Below are 18,275 nucleotides of genomic sequence, written 5' to 3' on the forward strand. Positions count from 1 at the left end.
TTTAATGAGGATTTTGCGTGTGCTATTGGCTGATAGCACACGCAGAGTGCAGAGTGGAGTGGCCTTAAGCGATAAATGAAGTTTGAAGCCATGGAGTTGGAGATCTTTGTGGCGGAGGGAAATAAACACATCGGTGAACTCCAGCAGAGACATCTCAGCGTCAGAAATGTGATTTGGGAAGCCATCTGTGTAAAGGTGAATGCTGTGAGAAAAAACAGAAGATCTTCCGATGAAATAAACGCATCTACTCCACTCCAAAATGCAATCAGTATTTTGATGGAGTTTAGAGAGCAATTTGATGAGGCTAAGTCTGCCACTCTTGCTCTAGCTACTTAACTGGGAAGTCAACCGCTGTTTGAAAAGTTAGGCATCACTTGGATGAAAACCGTCGCCTCACTGTCCCAGAGAGCAAACGTGAACGTTTTTAATGCCTGATATCATCATCCAGCAACTGTCCCAAATATTCACCGGCTTCAATGGAACTGTGAACATGTTTGAGGCAATTCACCCCAACACACTGCTGCAAGCACAAGATGAGGAGTTACACCAAGCTGCCCGGCAGCTTAGTGAGCGCTCATTCTCCAAGTTACAACTAACTAAAAACCCCTTGATGAGCATGGTGGGACAGGAGAGACTGAGTGGACATGTCATGTTATCTATTGAGAATGACAGATCAAAGAAAATGGACATACAGCGCATCGTGGACAAGTCCTTGGAGCTTAAGGCTCCTTCAAACAGTGGTGAGTAGGCCGAGTACTTCATATTGATTTTTTGTTTGTATGTGAAGATGTGGGCCGCTGTGCCAATTTTACTAAACTTTATAGCTGTTGATACAGTGACCTACTGTGCTCTCATTAGTTGAAAAAGTTAAAGTGGGTGTCAGAATGAAGCGGTCGCTATCGGTGGTGCTGAACTGCTTTGAATTTGTGTTGTTTTATTATTATAAATTTTTTGTTCTCTTGGTTTGATTGACAAAATATAGTAATGCTTGTAAGCCCCCGCACCCATAAGTAAATCTGCTTTGCACGCGCTATCAAGTTTGCACGTGTTTTTATACATGCAAACCTTTAGTAGATCGGGCCCATAGTGTTGTCAGGTGACGATAGTAGATGATTGTGTTGTGTTAGCCAACACAACAGCTAGCTTGTTGTTGAGGCCTCCCTGAAGAACCAAGCTTATAGTGAGTGACAGATGAAGAGCTCAGCTTGGGCCTTGCTGTACTAGCTTTCCCATGGCAAGGTAAGGTGTTTGGTGTCCTAAAATACTAATATTCAATCATTTATGTTCAAACTACCTTATGACTGAGTGACCATAGAATTGAATCACTTACCATTCTGGAGAGTTTTGATACATAGGCCTGAACTGTTGTTGTAGCATTTATGTATTTGTTACACGTTGAGTATCTGTATGATTTATGAATGATTTGTGTTGAACTTGGTGTTCAGAGCCATGATGATCTGTGTTTCATTAGATGGTTGAAGGCATTAGTTATTTGTATTTGACCTCAAAGTAATCTGGTGATCCTCATGTTTATTTGGTTGTATTCCTTCAGATATTTTTTGAATTACCCATGCTCATATATTTTCTTTTATATATATTTTTTACCTTACTTTTACAAGTTAGGTTTCACTACAGGTGTGTAATAAACTCATAAATTCCTGCAGCCTACCAAGATAGTAATCAGAATTTTAACTAACGTAATATTTTGGACCCAGTGGTTGAGCCACTTCAGAGTCTAACATTAGCTTGCAACTGTTACAGTAACGTTATCAGCATTCCAAGTAAGCCAACCTCAACTGAGGAAGCTGCGTCAGGCCAAAGAAGAGGCCTACAGGAGTGGGGACCGGGACCTGTTCAAGCAGGCCAGAAACAAACTGACGAGAGGGATCAAGGTAGCTAAGAGGAGCTACACTGAGAAGTTAAAACAGAGCTTCTCTGCCAACGACCCCTCAGAAGTTTGGAGAGGCCTGCGTGAAGTTACAAGCTACAGGAGACCCTCCCCCCACCCTGAAGGTAACAAAAGACTAGCTGACGACCTGAACAGCTTCTACTGCAGGTTTTCACACCCCACACCCGAACACTCTGATTTACCTGGCCCCCCCACAAGCCCCTCCCCACCCCCCTCTGACCCCCCACCTGCGCTGACGATCTGTGAAGATGAGGTAATCCAGCTCTTCCAGAGACAAAAGACCAAGAAGGCTCCAGGACCAGACGGCGTGTCCCCCTCCTGCCTGAGAGTCTGTGCTGAGCAGCTGGCCCCCATCTTCACAAAGATCTTCAACACATCGCTGGAGCTGTGTGAAGTGCCCTCATGCTTCAAAAGCTCCACCATCATCCCAGTCCCAAAGAAACCCACCATCACAGGACTCAATGACTACAGGCCCGTCGCCCTGACGTCTGTGGTCATGAAGTCCTTCGAGAGACTAGTGTTGAGCCACCTGAAAGACATCACAGGCCCCCTGCTGGACCCCCTGCAGTTTGCCTATCGGGCAAACAGGTCGGTGGAGGATGCAGTCAATATGGGTCTGAACTACATCCTGCATCACCTGGACTCCCCCAGGACCTACGCTAGGATCCTGTTTGTGGACTTCAGCTCTGCGTTCAATACCATCATACCAGACATCCTGCACCAGAAACTCACCCAGCTCACAGTGCCGGCCTCCATCTGTCAGTGGATCACCAACTTCCTGACGGACAGGAGACAGCAGGTGAGGCTGGGGAGCATCAAATCCAGCACCCGGACCATCAGCACTGGCGCCCCACAGGGATGTGTTCTCTCCCCACTGCTCTTCTCCCTCTACACCAATGACTGCACCTCAGGGGACCCCTCGGTGAAACTCCTGAAGTTTGCAGACGACACCACCGTCATCGGTCTCATCCAGGACGGAGACGAGTCTGCTTACAGACAGGAGGTGGAACAGCTGGCCCTCTGGTGTAGTCAGAACCATCTGGAGCTGAACCCGCTCAAGACGGTAGAGATGACAGTGGACTTCAGGAGAAGCCCCCCCCCACTCCCCCCCCTCACCATCCTGAACAGCACTGTGTCTACTGTGGACTCTTTCAGGTTCCTGGGATCCACTATTTCCCGGGACCTGAGGTGGACTTCCCACATAGACACAATCAGAAAAAAGGCCCAGCAGAGGATGTACTTCCTGCGTCAGCTCAGGAAGTTCAACCTGCCCCAGGAGCTGCTGATCATGTTCTACACCTCCATCATCCAGTCTGTTCTGTGTACCTCCATCACTGTCTGGTTTGGCTCTGCAACCAAACTAGACAAACACAGACTGCAGCGGACTATAAGGACTGCAGAGAAAATCATCGGTGTCGACCTGCCCCCCATCCAGGACTTGTACCGGTCCCGGGCCAGGAAACGGGCAGGGAGCATTACCGCTGACCCCTCACACCCTGGACACAAATTCTTCAAACTCCTCCCCTCCGGCAGGCGCTACAGATCACTGTGCGCCAAAACAACCCGCCATAAGAACAGTTTCTTCCCCCAGGCTGTCACTCTGATGAACACTAAACCATAACAGTGTCATACCTGTCAGATAAATACTCTCTGTAAATATACATGTAGATATACAATGCAACAATTCTCAAGCAGAATTCCATATTTCTATTTTTTTGTATTATTTAACTTCTATTTTATAATGTAAAACTACCTCTGCAACTCACCACTGCACTTTATCATATTATTTTAGCCTGTACATATTAGTCAAGCTATTTGTTGTTTCTCTGTATTTATAGCTAAGGTTATTGTTATTATATTTTCATTTTATTTTTTATTGTAGTTCTTATTCTTATTCCTATTCTAATGCCTTGTACAAAGAGAGCACAGTTTACCAAAGTCAAATTCCTTGTGTGTTCAAGCATACTTGGCGAATAAAGCTGATTCTGATTCTGATTCTGATTCTGAACTTTAGCACTGATCTCTCTGGCTGCAACCAGATGTCTGTTAAAAGTATGCACATGTCCTCGTCTTCTCCTTGGTAGTTCTTTGACATATTGAACATTCTGCTCTGCTTGATTACTTGTGTTTGCTGCAAAAAATAATAAATACAATACCAACATAATCAGTAATTTATTATTGATATTATCAAAATGTACTGATTTCCATGATGACAAGTCCTCGTCCTCCTCTCCATCTCCCTGAACTTGAGTACTACAATTCTGATCGAGAGTTAATGTGTGGATCGTATTTGGCCAGCAATGGGCTGTTGCTGCATCTAACCCATGTCCATTGCCTCACCCAAGCTGTTTTATTTTTCCAATAGTTTAGGTTAAATAAAATCCAACAAAAACTACATACAAACACCTAGTACATATAAAATCAAGCAATCCACCAATACTTTGAAATAACAGTCACATAATCTCAAAACATTAGACAACATAAGACACAGTGCACGTTACTAAGACAAAAAATATGCTTTATTTCTAATTTGACAGAAAAGACAGTTATAAGCAGCAAAACAATGCTCTGGGAGATTTCTACTAAACTGTAAATTTTGGATTGGCTCAGACCAGTTGAGACTCTGATCACTTGGGGGCGGTTCGACCCATGATTGCTTTCTTTGTGTTCCTCTCTGGTCTCAGCAGGATTATGTAACATTTGGGTCCAAACAGTGCCATCAGGAGACCAAAACTAGAGGCAAGGATGGCAAATATCTCCACTGCATCTGCATATTTTCCTGGAGAGTTGACATAGGCAGGGACAAAGGCCACCCACACAGCACAGAAGATCAGCATACTGAAAGTGATGAATTTGGCTTCATTGAAGTTGTCAGGAAGATTCCTTGCCAGAAATGCTAAAATGAAGCTAAGGGTAGCTAGTAGGCCAATATAGCCGAGTAAAACTGCAAAACCTATTGTGGATCCAACAACACACTCATAAACTATCTTGTCATTGTAGTATTGAGTGTTTTTATGAGGAGCTGGTGAGGCGGAGACAATCCAGACGGTACAGATTGCTGCTTGGATTAAAGTGAGAGCAACAACTGTTCCTCTTTGTTGCACAGCACCAAACCACTTCAGGGCTGCTCCACCTCCTGGTTTGGAGGCCTTGAACACAGCTATAACAACCATGGTTTTCACCAGGATACATGAGACACAAAGAACAAAACTGATCCCAAATGCTGCATGTCTCAGCTGGCATGTCCATAGTCTGGGGCGGCCAATGAACAGCAGCGAGCACAGGAAGCAAAGTGTTAGTGCCACCAAGAGCAGGAAGCTCAGTTCAGTGTTGTTGGCTCGTACCATGGGTGTGCTGTGATGACGGATGAAGATCCCAAAGACGACAGCACAGATAAGTGTGCCTAGTAATGCAGCAGCTGTCAAGCAGATACCCAAAGGCTCGTGGTAAGAGAGGAACTCTGTTTTCTTAGGTACACAGTGGTCACGTTTTGGGCTTGACCAGAAGTCCTCAGGACAGCTGGTGCACTCCATCGAGTCTAAGAAAAAAAAAGGTTTATTCGTGTTCAACGGCAATGCTGGATGGGTGACAAATATTATCAACTTCCACAACATAGCAGAGATTATTATAGGATACCAACTTGTTTCATTGCTGAACTTTCCCTCAGAACAAGCAACACAGTCAAAACAGCAAACAGGCTGCCCCTTTTTTCTGGCCATTCGAGTACCTGGGGGACAGCTCTCACTGCACACTGACTGGGGTGGCTGTAGATATGGTAAGAGTTATCACAGGGGCTCATTATTTGATTATTTATTAGGTGCCATACAACAGGAAGGCAAATAAATATATTAACAGCAGCAACCTGCTTGGAGTCAAAGTTCCAGAAGATCTTGTCTTCATGAAGAGTGAGTTCTTCTCCTTTGAAGGACTTTTTAACAACACCCACACTCTGCAGCCTTGTTGTCCCATCAAGAAGCCACTTCCAGTTCATGACATCATAGATTGGTAATGCATTTCCATTCTCATCAAATGAGACTTTGTCACCAAACGGTGTGGTGAAGTTGACTTTTTCCAAGTAATACATCAGCTACAAGAGGGCAGAAAAACACTAACATTGATAATGGGTTTTTTGCATGTGATTTGTATCCTGGTTAAAGTCACGCTAGTATTTAAATATAGTGCACAGCTTCTGGTAACAATAAATATTATTAATGAACCGACAAATATGGCCATTTCATTTCATTTCAGTTCTAGTTCTTAATAATAAAACAATTATTTATTGTAATTGTTTTATTGTTTTACTTATATTCTTTTTTGTTTGTGTTTAAAACACCACATTCACATATTTCATATGATTGTGTCCTCTGTTTGTTTTTTCTGTTGTTGTATCAGCTCGACTATATCGTAAATGAGGCCGCTTCCTCGATATACTTACAAGTTTAAAATAAATAAAAAAATAACTCAGATATACACTACTTTTTTTAGATTTACCAGATACAATAGGTGTATTTGCACAAAGTATCGGTATCGGATCGGTATCGCCGATACCAGCCTGAATTTTACACAGTATCGGATCGGAAAGGAAATCGGTGGTATCGAACATCACTACTGGATGGCGAGTGTCTGGTGGCCGGGCTCTCACCCATGAAGCCCGGTCGGGCTCAGCCTGAAAAAATAACATGGAGCCGCCACCCTCTCTCTCTCTCTCTCTCTCTCTCTCTCTCTCTCTCTCTCTCTCTCTCTCCTTGTCTTTTTCTGTCCACATCTCCCTCCATCAAACTTTCTAGGCCGATATGGTCATGGCAGGTGGCACTGAGACTGGTTCTGCTCGAAGTTTCTACAGGTTAAGGATTTTTTCCTGCCATTTCTGCCAAAAGTTGCTAAGTGCCTGCTCATGGCGAATTAATGGTTTTTCTAAATAAAATAACAGAGTATGATTTATTTGGCTCTATATACCATTTAAAACAACAACCAAAGAGTCTTTTTCTAATACACAGTATTGAAAAGGGAGGAAGGTCTTGTAATCAGGGTCTTCTTATATTTGTGCCAATAAAGTAAATAAAACTTGATTGATTTATGGATACATTTTTCCCAAAACATACTTTGTTTCCAACATCATATGAATGATACACACCTGCCATGGCTCCAGTTTCTGCAGGGCAGCACAGCTGTGCCCTCTGAAAGGCCCTCTCCCAGGCACACAGTGCAGCATGTCATCGAGGGCATAAGCAAGAGCATATACAGCCTTATAAATATTGTACTCAGGCCTCAGGTTAGAAACATCCAACAACTCAGTCTCAACATTTTCTAGGTCCTCTTCTCCAGTGCATACCTCTCCACCAGCTTCCAGCCAACCTGGAGGTGAAGTAAATTTACACCCAAACGTGTATTCCCAAAACTGCCTCACCTGAAACAAAAGCAGATCAGATTTGAACAAAAATCAAGAAAATATCTTCATCGTCATTAATGATCTGATTGTAAGCTTACCATGCTATTGTCATCACTTCTGTTGTCCTGTAATTCAGGACGTGTGTGTTGAAGGAATTCCCTGAGCCCTGGTATTTCTCCTCTGCGGATGGCAATGCCCAGTGTGCCTCCAAGGTACGGCATGAGGCGAGGTGTCTGGAGCATCGCAGCTAATGTCCAGGCTTCACTGGCCACCCACTGCAGGCCTGTCACATTTTGCTCTACCACCTGTTCATTACACTTTGTTAAGTTCATTGTTTCAAGACAAGTGCTGAGGAAATATTGTCTACTAGTAGAACTGAATCCCTTAGCTGAGAGCTCAAACCAGCGAGACAGCTGACCAGTCAAATTAGGGTTAAGCAGCCCTTCACATTTTAATTTATCGTTTAGATTATTCAGATAGATAGATAGATAGATAGATAGATAGATAGATAGATAGATAGATAGATAGATAGATAGATAGATAGATAGATAGATAGATAGGTAGATACCTCATCCATTAGTTGAATCATGTGGATCAGATGTGCAAACACAATGACCACTCCAGCTGTCGATTTCTTTATCACTTCCACAATCCTCTTCAGTTCAGTTGGGTTGTGGCCCCACGGCAAAATCTCTGAGTAGGCCAGACAACCTCCTCCAGACTCAGCCAAGTCTGACGGAAAGGATCGAGCAACATGGAGTCCATAGTCATCATCACTGACAAGCAGACCTGCCCAGGTCCAGCCAAAGCGTTTGAGAATCTGAATCATGGCACGCACCTAATTTAACACAAAAGAGAGGGGTTCATGAACTGGTTGGAAAAGCATTTTGAGAAAGGCATACTTTTTGATGTCTCATTGTAATTTTACAGTTAGTTCTTCGTCAGTCTTTCCTCTACTTCAATTTTGCAATTTGTATTTAAAGAGTTGCACCTGGAAGGCGTCACTCGGAATTGTTCTAAAAAAGGATGGAAAGCGTCTCCGATCGCTCAGGCAGGAACATGTGGCATAATAACTCACCTATGAAGAAACATACAGTATGCATAGGTTTCTTTTCTCATGCAGTGTAAAACAATTATAGGCAAAAAAAGGGGAAGAAAACTTACAATGGGCAGTTTGAATAATCCTAACACGTCAGAAGTGGCAATAGTAAATGTTGAGATGGAATCACCCACAATCCCCAGGACTGGAGGGGTCCCTGAACAGTTTTCTTGAAGCACAAACTGTTCTTCTCTACTGCTGGCCAAAGACAAGGCAGCACTGAATCCAATTACAAGTGTAGCACAGTTGTCATACAGGCTGTATCCCAGAGTCACATTAGGAAGCAGGTTGGAGTTCTTGTTGATCTCATCAATAGCAAAGGCCATGGTCATGGCATGCCTGAACCCTAAAGGGTCAAAACTAGCACATAGAATGTCACGATTAAGCAGTAAAACGTACAAGATCTTGTATATTTATGTCTGTATATGTGTGCTGCAGTAGTATGGCACTTACCCTTGACAGCTGGGCTGCTTTGGCTCTGAGGTGAAAGTCAGTTCAGGGAAGACTGAGGTGTAGTGGACTTCAAAAAGCCCACCAAGAACCACATCACCCGGCTTATGCATTGCATTAAGATTAAACTGTCTCCTCATGTTACAAGATGAGGAAAGGGGTGCAGACTCTGATAAGCAAAAGAAGGAGCAGCAGTATAGAATCAAGATCAGGTAGATGTACAGGAACAAATGGTCTGCAAATGCCCCCATAACTGCCCTCCTCCCGTTGCCTGTTTGTAGCCTTCATGCACAATTGTGACATTTTTATATGCAGGGTTATGTCATCGTCTTTAGTGGTTGTCATCATAGTTCCACACCACCCCTCAGGCAAGATTATACTCAAATCTAATTAGCCCCAGTACCACAGAATGTCATGGCAGAGGTGTCTTAGGGTGTTGATAGAAGGTATTAATTGCAGTAACCCGGCTACGTAAAGGTTAACCTGATCTAAGAAACATATTGCAGATATAATTCAGTTACAGTTCAATCATTACAGCTACTTAAAACGTGCTTGCCTCTTTGTAAAATGAGTGGAAGTGTTTTTTTTTTTCCAGAATAAGGATTAACAGGCTTTATTTCTTCATAATGAGTCATTAAATTACTGTCAAGCTCTGGTTTTGGTTTGATCCCAATCTCTTGGCCCACTCAATCTGTCCTCTCTCATTCTGTTCAGTACCAGGATCAATTATTGTTCTTGCACTGTGTTCCCCCTTTTCATTGGTGCCAATGCTTTTGAATTATCCTGACCAGAAACAGACATTCTGTCCAGCAAAGTAAAGGGGCCTCATAGTGAAATGAGGTGCATGGTCAAACAGAAGCAACCCTCTCTTTCTTGTTTATGACACAGTGAACTGAGGACACCCATGCATGTGTTATACCTTCACTTCAATGGAAATTCACATGAATTGAACATTTCTCCACAGAGGCACCAAGGCTATACATCACCTCTGTGCTCAGTTACATGTACAATATGCAGCCTTCATTTTAAATCATCATCTCACCAGCATATTATGCAAGTATTCTGTTGTTATTAATACATTTTTGTCATTTTTTATGTAATCAAACACTTCAATTATATTAGGATACTGTTACGGTATTATAGACAAATGTTGCAGATCATATCAGTCACATCTAAACTATGATGTCCACTAGGTGGAGACAGAGACAGTCACTAAAGAACAGCTGTATTCCTGTTTGCTTTCAAGTGTCTTTGGTAGACTTGGGTGGCACACTAAATATTGGACTTAAGTAGAAAACAAGTGTAGACACATAGGTACACAGGGCAGGCTGTCTTAAGGCTGATTTATACTTCCGCGTCCAATCGACGGTGTAGCCTACGCCAGGGGTCCGCGTAGCTCCCGTACCTACGCAGAGGCCTACACATGTAGCTGACGTGCACATCCTCCAAAATGTAACTACGCGTAGAATCGACACGGACCGCAAGCCCTGTGATTGCTAGTAGGCAATGCTCTGCGGCATTGTATTTCCCGAATTTATATCACTTCCGGGATCCCAAACATCGTCCGTGTATTTCATTTCCTCCTCTCTATTTTTCATGTAATCATGTCTGTATGATAATCAGCAACATGTATCAGCTGTAGATTAACATAACACACTCTGAATGGTTGTGGAGAAGTAAACAGAGATCGTAGCGGGGCCGGAAGCAGGCGACCTGCTATTAGAGACCACACTACCCGAATAAAAATCCATACCCTGGAATCTACACTGTGATTAGCTGCATAGGAGTGAGACATCTGATTTGTTACAGACATTGCCCTGCAGTCTCAAAAATTCCACACACAAATGCAGTGAGGTTCACAAGTTACAAACAGTTCATAAATGCAGACTGAACAGTTCGTATATAAATGTAACAAGATACAAACTTATCGTATATTTGTGGATTTTTATTACATATATATAAAACTATAAACATTTGTGTGAATCAGAAATATGTTTGTTAACCTTGTTTTTTATTTGTGGATTTTTTTTTACATTTATATAGAATGACATACATTTGTGTGTGAGTTGAAATACATTCGTGAGTCCTTCTGTTTGCGTTTGTGATTTATGAGACTGTTCCGACTCCATATGTGTATCCGTTACGCCTGAACAGACCGTAAGAATTCAAAAACCGTTTTAGGTGCCGTTCTGAGACAATCAAGTGGTGACGATCGTGCAAGCAAAGCCGTGATATCTTTATAAGGCAACCCAAGGTTGAAATAAAGCTGAACTAACTGCTGTACTGTCACTTTTAGATCAAAACTGGTAGATCTCCAGTGCTAACTTAGTATCTGGTGCACACGTGAAACTTTCTGGTGCGCACGAGAAAGTATCTTGTGCGCACGAGAAAGTATCTTGTGCGCACAGGATACTTTCCAAAAAAAAGTTTCTGCAAATGTCACTTTAGGGGCTCCATATTAATCAAAGAGTTGAGAGAAAAATAATTTCCTAATAAGCCGAAAGTAAAAACAGGAATATTGGCAGTTATAAGACATCTCTATTTCAGCTTGGCAGGGTTGATTTCATTTTGGTGGCTTTAGATGAAAGCTAAAAAATTACAGTGTTTTTTGTCAGAGTTTTACCATTCAAAATAGCTTGACACAGTAGACTTCTTTAAAAAAAAAAAAGATAAACAAGATGTATTCAGAGTGATAAGTTTAATCCGTTGAATAATGTAATACAAAACCATGTATGCATTTGTTAGGCAGGGTCGAGACAGGGGCAATTAATGTGTATGCACATTTCTGCTATGGTGTCTGCTATGATGACAGTTATAAGCAGCAAAACGATGCTCTGGGAGATTTCTACTGAGCTGTAAATTATGGATTGGTTCAGACCAGTTGAGACTCTGATCACTTGGGGGCGGTTCGACCCATGATTGCTTTCTTTGTGTTCCTCTCTGGTCTCAGCAGGATTATGTAACATTTGGGTCCAAACAGTGCCACCAGGAGACCAAAACTAGAGGCAAGGATGGCAAATATCTCCACTGCATCTGCATATTTTCCTGGAGAGTTGACATAGGCAGGGACAAAGGCCACCCACACAGCACAGAAGATCAGCATACTGAAAGTGATGAATTTGGCTTCATTGAAGTTGTCAGGAAGATTCCTTGCCATAAATGCTATCAGGAAGCTAAGGGTAGCTAGTAGGCAAATATAGCCGAGTAGAACTGCAAAACCTATTGTGGATCCAACAACACACTCATAAACGATCTTATCAATGTAGTATTGAGTGTTTTTATGAGGAGCTGGTGAGGAGGAGACAATCCAGACGGTACAGATTACTGCTTGGATTAAAGTGAGGGCAACAACTGTTCCTCTTTGTTGCACAGCACCAAACCACTTCAGGGCTGCTCCACCTCCTGGTTTGGAGGCCTTGAACACAGCTATAACAACCATGGTTTTCACCAGGATACATGAGACACAAAGAACAAAGCTGATCCCAAATGCTGCATGTCTCAACTGGCATGTCCATAGTCTGGGGCGGCCAATGAACAGCAGCGAGCACAGGAAACAAAGTATGAGTGCCACCAAGAGCAGGAAGCTCAGTTCAGTGTTGTTGGCTCGTACCATGGGTGTGCTGTGATGACAGATGAAGATCCCAAGGACGACAGCACAGATAAGTGTGCCTAGTAATGCAGCAGCTGTCAAGCAGATACCCAAAGGCTCGTGGTAAGAGAGGAACTCTGTTTTCTTAGGTACACAGTGGTCACGTTTTGGGCTTGACCAGAAGTCCTCAGGACAGCTGGTGCACTCCATCGAGTCTAAGAAAAAAAAAAGGTTTATTTGTTTTCAACGGCAATGTTGGATGGGTGACAAATATTATCAACTTCCACAACATAACAGAGAGTATTATAGGATACCAACTTGTTTCATTGCTGAACTTTCCCTCAGAACAAGCAACACAGTCAAAACAGCAAACAGGCTGCCCCTTTTTTCTGGCCATTCGAGTACCTGGGGGACAGTTCTCACTGCACACTGACTGGGGTGGCTGTAGATATGGTAAGAGTTATCACAGGGGCTCATTATTTGATTATTTCTTAGGTGTCATACAACAGGAAGGCAAATAAATATATTAACAGCAGTAACCTGCTTGGAGTCAAAGTTCCAGAAGATCTTGTCTTCATGAAGAGTGAGTTCTTCTCCTTTGAAGGACTTTTTAACAACACCCACACTCTGCAGCCTTGTTGTCCCATCAGGAAGCCACTTCCAGTTCATGACGTCATAGATTGGTAATGCATTTCCATTCTCATCAAATGAGACTTCATCACCAAACGGTGTGGTGAAGTTGACTTTTTCCAAGTAATACATCAGCTACAAGAGGGCAGAAAAACACTGACATTGATACTGGGTTTTTTGCATGTGATTTGTATCCTGGTTAAAGTCACGCTAGTACTTAAATATAGCGCACAGCTTCTGGTAACATTAAATTATTATTAATGAACCAACAAATATGGCAACTGTATTCATGGCTGTGGGAAGTAGGGGTGCTGAGGGTGCTGCAGCACCCCCTGTTGGAAAGGGCATCACACATTTTTTTCTGAATGCATAAATAAGTTGAAATAAATACATTCATTAACACAATAAAACATTTGTTTTAAATCATTTTCATTGTATTATTTTCTGAAAATGTAATGCCTGAGAAAGACTTGAGAAATTATTATAGCAATTTCAAAAAATTGTTCATTTTAAAATAACCCGATGCCTGGGCCCTGTGTGTGTGCCTGCTTAAAAACTAAACGTATTTGGATAAGTTCTGTTCAATGCTCTTTACTGCCTTATGGGTCTGTTTTACCAGGTTTGGCTTTTAAGCTCTTTGCTGTACAACAGGGTATGGAATTTGCAAGTCCGGCATTTGATCCATATTATAGAAGCCTGTATTATATTCGTTATTGATGTGAATTTATCATGAAAAGTTCTCTTCAAAGCTGGTATTCAAACCAGGTAAATAAAAATAAAATGTATGTGCGCTGTAGCGTATCAGTTGCATATGTAACCTAAATGCAAAAAGAAAAAAAATTGCACCTCTTACTCCAGCACCCCCAACTTAAAGCCACTTCCCACGGCTCTGATTGTATTTGATTTGTGAGTATTCCACCATTTCATTCAACCTAAAGACAATCATGTATTATGCTTTCAGCTTGTCAAAGGCGTCTGTTTGCATTTCAGGAATTGGCTGAAATTTATGGTGGGGATTTTGTCCCCTAGTTTGACATTATTTGCAAATAAAGAGTCACTAAACTGTTTTTTATACCTTTTTATGATAATATGGACCTATGAGTCTGAAACAAAGTATATATATTTCTCTATCCAAAGTGTCTTTCCCGTCCATTTCTTTTTTCCTCTCTCTCTCTCTCTCTCTCTCTCTCTCTCTCTCTCTCTCTCTCTCTCTCTCTCTCTCTCTCTCTCTCTCTCTCCTTCTCCCTCTCCCTCCCAAAAGTTGCTAAGTGCCTGCTCATGGCAAATTAATGGTTTTTCTAAATAAAATAACAGAGTATGATTTATTTGGCTCTTTCTACCATTTAAAACAACAACCAAAGAGTCTTTTTCTAAGACACAGTATTGAAAAGGGAGGAATGTCTTGTAATCAGGGTCTTCTTATATTTGGGCCAATACAGTAAATACAACTTGATTGATTTATGAATACATTTTTCCCAAAACATCCTTTGTTTCCAACATCATATGAATGATACACACCTGCCATGGCTCCAGTTTCTGCAGGGCAGCACAGCTGTGCCCTCTGAAAGGCCCTCTCCCAGGCACACAGTGCAGCATGTCATCGAGGGCATAAGCAAGAGCATATACAGCCTTATAAACATTGTACTCAGGCCTCAGGTTAGAAACATCCAACAACTCAGTCTCAACATTTTCTAGGTCCTCTTCTCCAGTGCATACCTCTCCACCAGCTTCCAGCCAACCCGAAGGTGAAGTAAATTTACACCCAAACGTATATTCCCAAAACTGCCTCGCCTGAAAAACAAGCAGATCAGATTTGAACAAAAATCAAGAAAATATCTTCATCGTCATTAATGATTTGATTGGAAGCTTACCATGCTATTGTCATCACTTCTGTTGTCATGTAATTCAGGACGTGTGTGTTGAAGGAATTCCCTGAGCCCTGGTATTTCTCCTCTGCGGATGGCAATGCCCAGTGTGCCTCCAAGGTACGGCATGAGGCGAGGTGTCTGGAGCATCGCAGCTAATGTCCAGGCTTCACTGGCCATCCACTGCAGGCCTGTCACATTTTGCTCTACCACCTGTTCATTACACTTTGTTAAGTTCATTGTTTCAAGACAAATGCTGAGGAAATAGTGTCTACAGGTAGGACTGAATCACTTAGCTGAGAGCTCAAAACAGCGAGACAGCTTACCAGTCAAATTAGGGTTAAGCAGCCCTTCACATTTTAATTTATCGTTTAGATTACTCAGATAGATAGATAGATAGATAGATAGATAGATAGATAGATAGATAGATAGATAGATAGATAGATAGATAGATAGATACCTCATCCATTAGTTGAATCATGTGGTTCAGATGTGCAAACACAATGACCACTCCAGCTGTCGATTTCTTCATCACTTCCACAATCCTCTTCAGTTCAGTGGGGTTGTCGCCCCACGGCAAAATCTCTGAGTAGGCCAGACAACCTCCTCCAGACTCAGCCAAGTCTGATGGAAAGGATCGAGCAACATGGAGTCCATAGTCATCATCACTGACAAGCAGACCTGCCCAGGTCCAGCCAAAGCGTTTGAGAATCTGAATCATGGCACGCACCTAATTTAACACAAAAGAGAGGGGTTAGTGAACTGGTTGGAAAAGCATTTTGAGAAAGGCATACTGTTTGCTGTCTCATTGTAATTTTACAGTTCTTCGTCGGTCTTTCCTCTACTTCAATTTTGCAATTTGTATTTTAAGAGTTGCACCTGGAAGGCGTCACTCGGAATTGTTCTAAAAAAGGATGGAAAACGTCTCCGATCGCTCAGGCAGGAACATGTGGCATAATAACTCACCTGTAAAGAAACATACAGTATGCATAGGTTTCTTTTCTCATGCAGTGTAAAACAATTATAGGCAAAATATAGCCAAAAAAAAAAGGGAAGAAAACTTACAATGGGCAGTTTGAATAATCCTAACACGTCAGAAGTGGCAATAGTAAATGTTGACATTGAATCACCCACAATCCCCAGGACTGGAGGGGTCCCTGAACAGTTTTCTTGAAGCACAAACTGTTCTTCTCTACTGCTGGCCAAAGACAAGGCAGCACTGAATCCAATTACAAGTGTGGCACAGTTGTCATACATACTGTATCCCAGAGTCACATTAGGAAGCAGGTTGGAGTTCTTGTTGATCTCATCAATAGCAAAGGCCATGGTCATGGCATGTCTGAACCCTAAAGGGTAAAAACTAGCACATAGAATGTCACGATTAAGCAGTAAAAAATACAAGATCTTGTATATTTATGTCTGTATATGTGTGCTGCAGGAGTGTGAGACTTACCCTTGACAGCTGGGCTGCTTTGGCTCTGAGGTGAAAGTCAGTTCAGGGAAGACTGAGGTGTAGTGGACTCGAAAAAGCCCACCAAGAACCACATCACCCGGCTTATGCATCGCATTAAGATTAAACTGTCTCCTCATGTTACAAGATGAGGAAAGAGGTGCAGACTCTGACAAGAAAAAGAAGGAGCAGCAGTATAGAATCAAGATCAGGTAGATGTACAGGAACAAATGGTCTGCAAATGCCCCCATAACTGCCCTCCTCCCTTTGCCTGTTTGTAGCCTTCATGCACAATTGTGACATTTTTATATGCAGGGTTATGTCATCGGCTGTAGTGGTTGTCATCATAGTTCCACACCACCCCTCCGGACCTTGCATGGCAACATTGTGCTCATATCTAATTAGCTCCAGTACCACAGAATGTCATGGCAGAGGTGTCTTAAGGTGTTAATAGAAGGTATTGATTGCAGTGACCCAGCTGATCTAACCTGATCTAAGAAACATATTGCAGATATAATTCAGTTACAGTTCAATCATTACAGCTACTTAAAACGTGCTTGCCTCTTTGTAAAATGGGTGGAAGTGTTTCTGTTTTCCAGAATAAGGATTAACAGGCTTTATTTCTTCATAATGAGTCATTAAATTACTGTCAAGCTCTGGTTTTGGTTTGATCCCAATCTCTTGGCCCACTCAATCTGTCCTCTCTCATCCTGTTCAGTACCAGGATCAATTATTGTTCTTGCACTGTGTTCCCCCTTTTCATTGGTGCCAATACTTTTGAATTATCCTGACCAGAAACAGACATTCTGTCCAGCAAAGTAAAGGGGCCTCATAGTGAAATGGGGTGCATGGTCAAACAGAAGCAACCCTCTCTGTCTTGTTTGTGACACATTGAACTGAGGACACCCATACATGTGTTATACCTTCACTTCAATGGAAATTCACATGAATTAAACATTTCTCCACAGAGCGACAAGGCTATACATCACCTCTGTGCTCAGTTACATGTACAATATGCAGCCTTCATTTTAAATCATCATCTCACCACCATATTATGCAAGTATTCTGTTGTTATTAATACATTCTTGTCATTTTTTATGTAATCAAACACTTCAATTATATTAGGATACTGTTACGGTATTATAGACAAATGTTGCAGCTCATATCAGTCACATCTAAACTAACCACAGTGCTGTATACCATGTAAAAGAACATCCAATTCACTATAATATATTCTGTCTTCAACTATGATGTCCACTAGGTGGTGACAGAGACAGTCACTAAAGAACAGCTGTATTCCTGTTTGCTTTCAAGTGTCTTTGGTAGACTTGGGTGGCACACTAAATATTGGACTTAAGTAGAAAACAAGTGTAGACACATAGGTACACAGGGCAGGCTGTCTTAAGGCTGATTTATACTTCCGCGTCCAATCGACGGCGTAGCCTACGCCAGGGGTCCGCGTAGCTCCCGTACCTACGCAGAGGCCTACACATGTAGCTGACGTGCACCTCCTCCAAAATGTAACTACGCGTAGAATCGACACGGACCACAAGCCCTGTGATTGGTCCGCTCTGCGGCATTGTATTTCCCGAATTTATATCACTTCCGGGATCCCAAACATCGTCCGTGTATTTCATCTCCTCCTCTCTATTTTTCATGTAATCATGTCTGTATGATAATCAGCAACATGTATCAGCTGTAGATTAACATAACACACTATGAATGGTTGTGGAGAAGTAAACAGAGATCGTAGCGGGGCTGGAAGCAGGCGACCGGTTATTAGAGTGACCACACTGCCCTCAAGCGTTTCGGAGGAGAATTGCTGCACGACACGGACACATCGATGCACAAGTATGTGGTGCTCATGTCCCGTCAGACCCTGCTGCGTAGGGGC

At 42.4% G+C, this 18,275-nt stretch overlaps 2 protein-coding genes across 2 annotated transcripts; both read right to left on the reverse strand.

Moving 5' to 3' along the window:
- Window positions 1-4,485: 4,485 nt before the first annotated feature.
- On the reverse strand, window positions 4,486-8,996 carry LOC117824966 (extracellular calcium-sensing receptor-like). Its single transcript, XM_034700489.1, has 9 exons — window positions 8,851-8,996; window positions 8,463-8,757; window positions 8,290-8,376; window positions 7,867-8,136; window positions 7,397-7,603; window positions 7,044-7,316; window positions 5,772-5,996; window positions 5,550-5,673; window positions 4,486-5,447 (listed from the first exon to the last, which is right to left on the reverse strand). The coding sequence occupies exons 1-9, from the start codon at window positions 8,985-8,987 to the stop codon at window positions 4,537-4,539; spliced, it is 2,529 nt and encodes an 842-aa protein (XP_034556380.1). The 5' UTR covers window positions 8,988-8,996; the 3' UTR covers window positions 4,486-4,536.
- A 2,640-nt stretch (window positions 8,997-11,636) lies between these two features.
- Window positions 11,637-16,530, reverse strand: LOC117824940 (extracellular calcium-sensing receptor-like). The gene is made up of 9 exons (XM_034700456.1): window positions 16,385-16,530; window positions 15,997-16,291; window positions 15,811-15,897; window positions 15,392-15,661; window positions 14,938-15,144; window positions 14,585-14,857; window positions 12,977-13,201; window positions 12,755-12,878; window positions 11,637-12,651 (listed from the first exon to the last, which is right to left on the reverse strand). Exons 1-9 carry the CDS (start codon window positions 16,519-16,521, stop codon window positions 11,741-11,743), a joined length of 2,529 nt encoding a protein of 842 aa, XP_034556347.1. The 5' UTR covers window positions 16,522-16,530; the 3' UTR covers window positions 11,637-11,740.
- Between the last annotated feature and the right edge of the window lie 1,745 nt (window positions 16,531-18,275).

This window comes from Notolabrus celidotus, chromosome 14 (genome assembly GCF_009762535.1).
Source record: "Notolabrus celidotus isolate fNotCel1 chromosome 14, fNotCel1.pri, whole genome shotgun sequence".
Classification (NCBI taxonomy): domain Eukaryota; kingdom Metazoa; phylum Chordata; class Actinopteri; order Labriformes; family Labridae; genus Notolabrus; species Notolabrus celidotus.

What these genes read in the sequence shown, in the direction of transcription:
- LOC117824940 (XM_034700456.1), bottom strand. Translation starts at nt 16,521, where the DNA reads ATGAGGAGACAGTTTAATCTTAATGCGATGCATAAGCCGGGTGATGTG. An exon ending in GATTATTCAAACTGCCCATT is followed by an intron (nt 15,898 to 15,996) that starts GTAAGTTTTCTT and finishes GTTTCTTTACAG; the next exon opens with GTGAGTTATTATGCCACATG. An exon ending in TGATTCAACTAATGGATGAG is followed by an intron (nt 15,145 to 15,391) that starts GTATCTATCTAT and finishes TGTAATGAACAG; the next exon opens with GTGGTAGAGCAAAATGTGAC.
- LOC117824966 (XM_034700489.1), bottom strand. Translation starts at nt 8,987, where the DNA reads ATGAGGAGACAGTTTAATCTTAATGCAATGCATAAGCCGGGTGATGTG. An exon ending in TTCCGAGTGACGCCTTCCAG is followed by an intron (nt 8,137 to 8,289) that starts GTGCAACTCTTT and finishes GTGTTAAATTAG; the next exon opens with GTGCGTGCCATGATTCAGAT. An exon ending in TGATTCAACTAATGGATGAG is followed by an intron (nt 7,604 to 7,866) that starts GTATCTACCTAT and finishes TGTAATGAACAG; the next exon opens with GTGGTAGAGCAAAATGTGAC.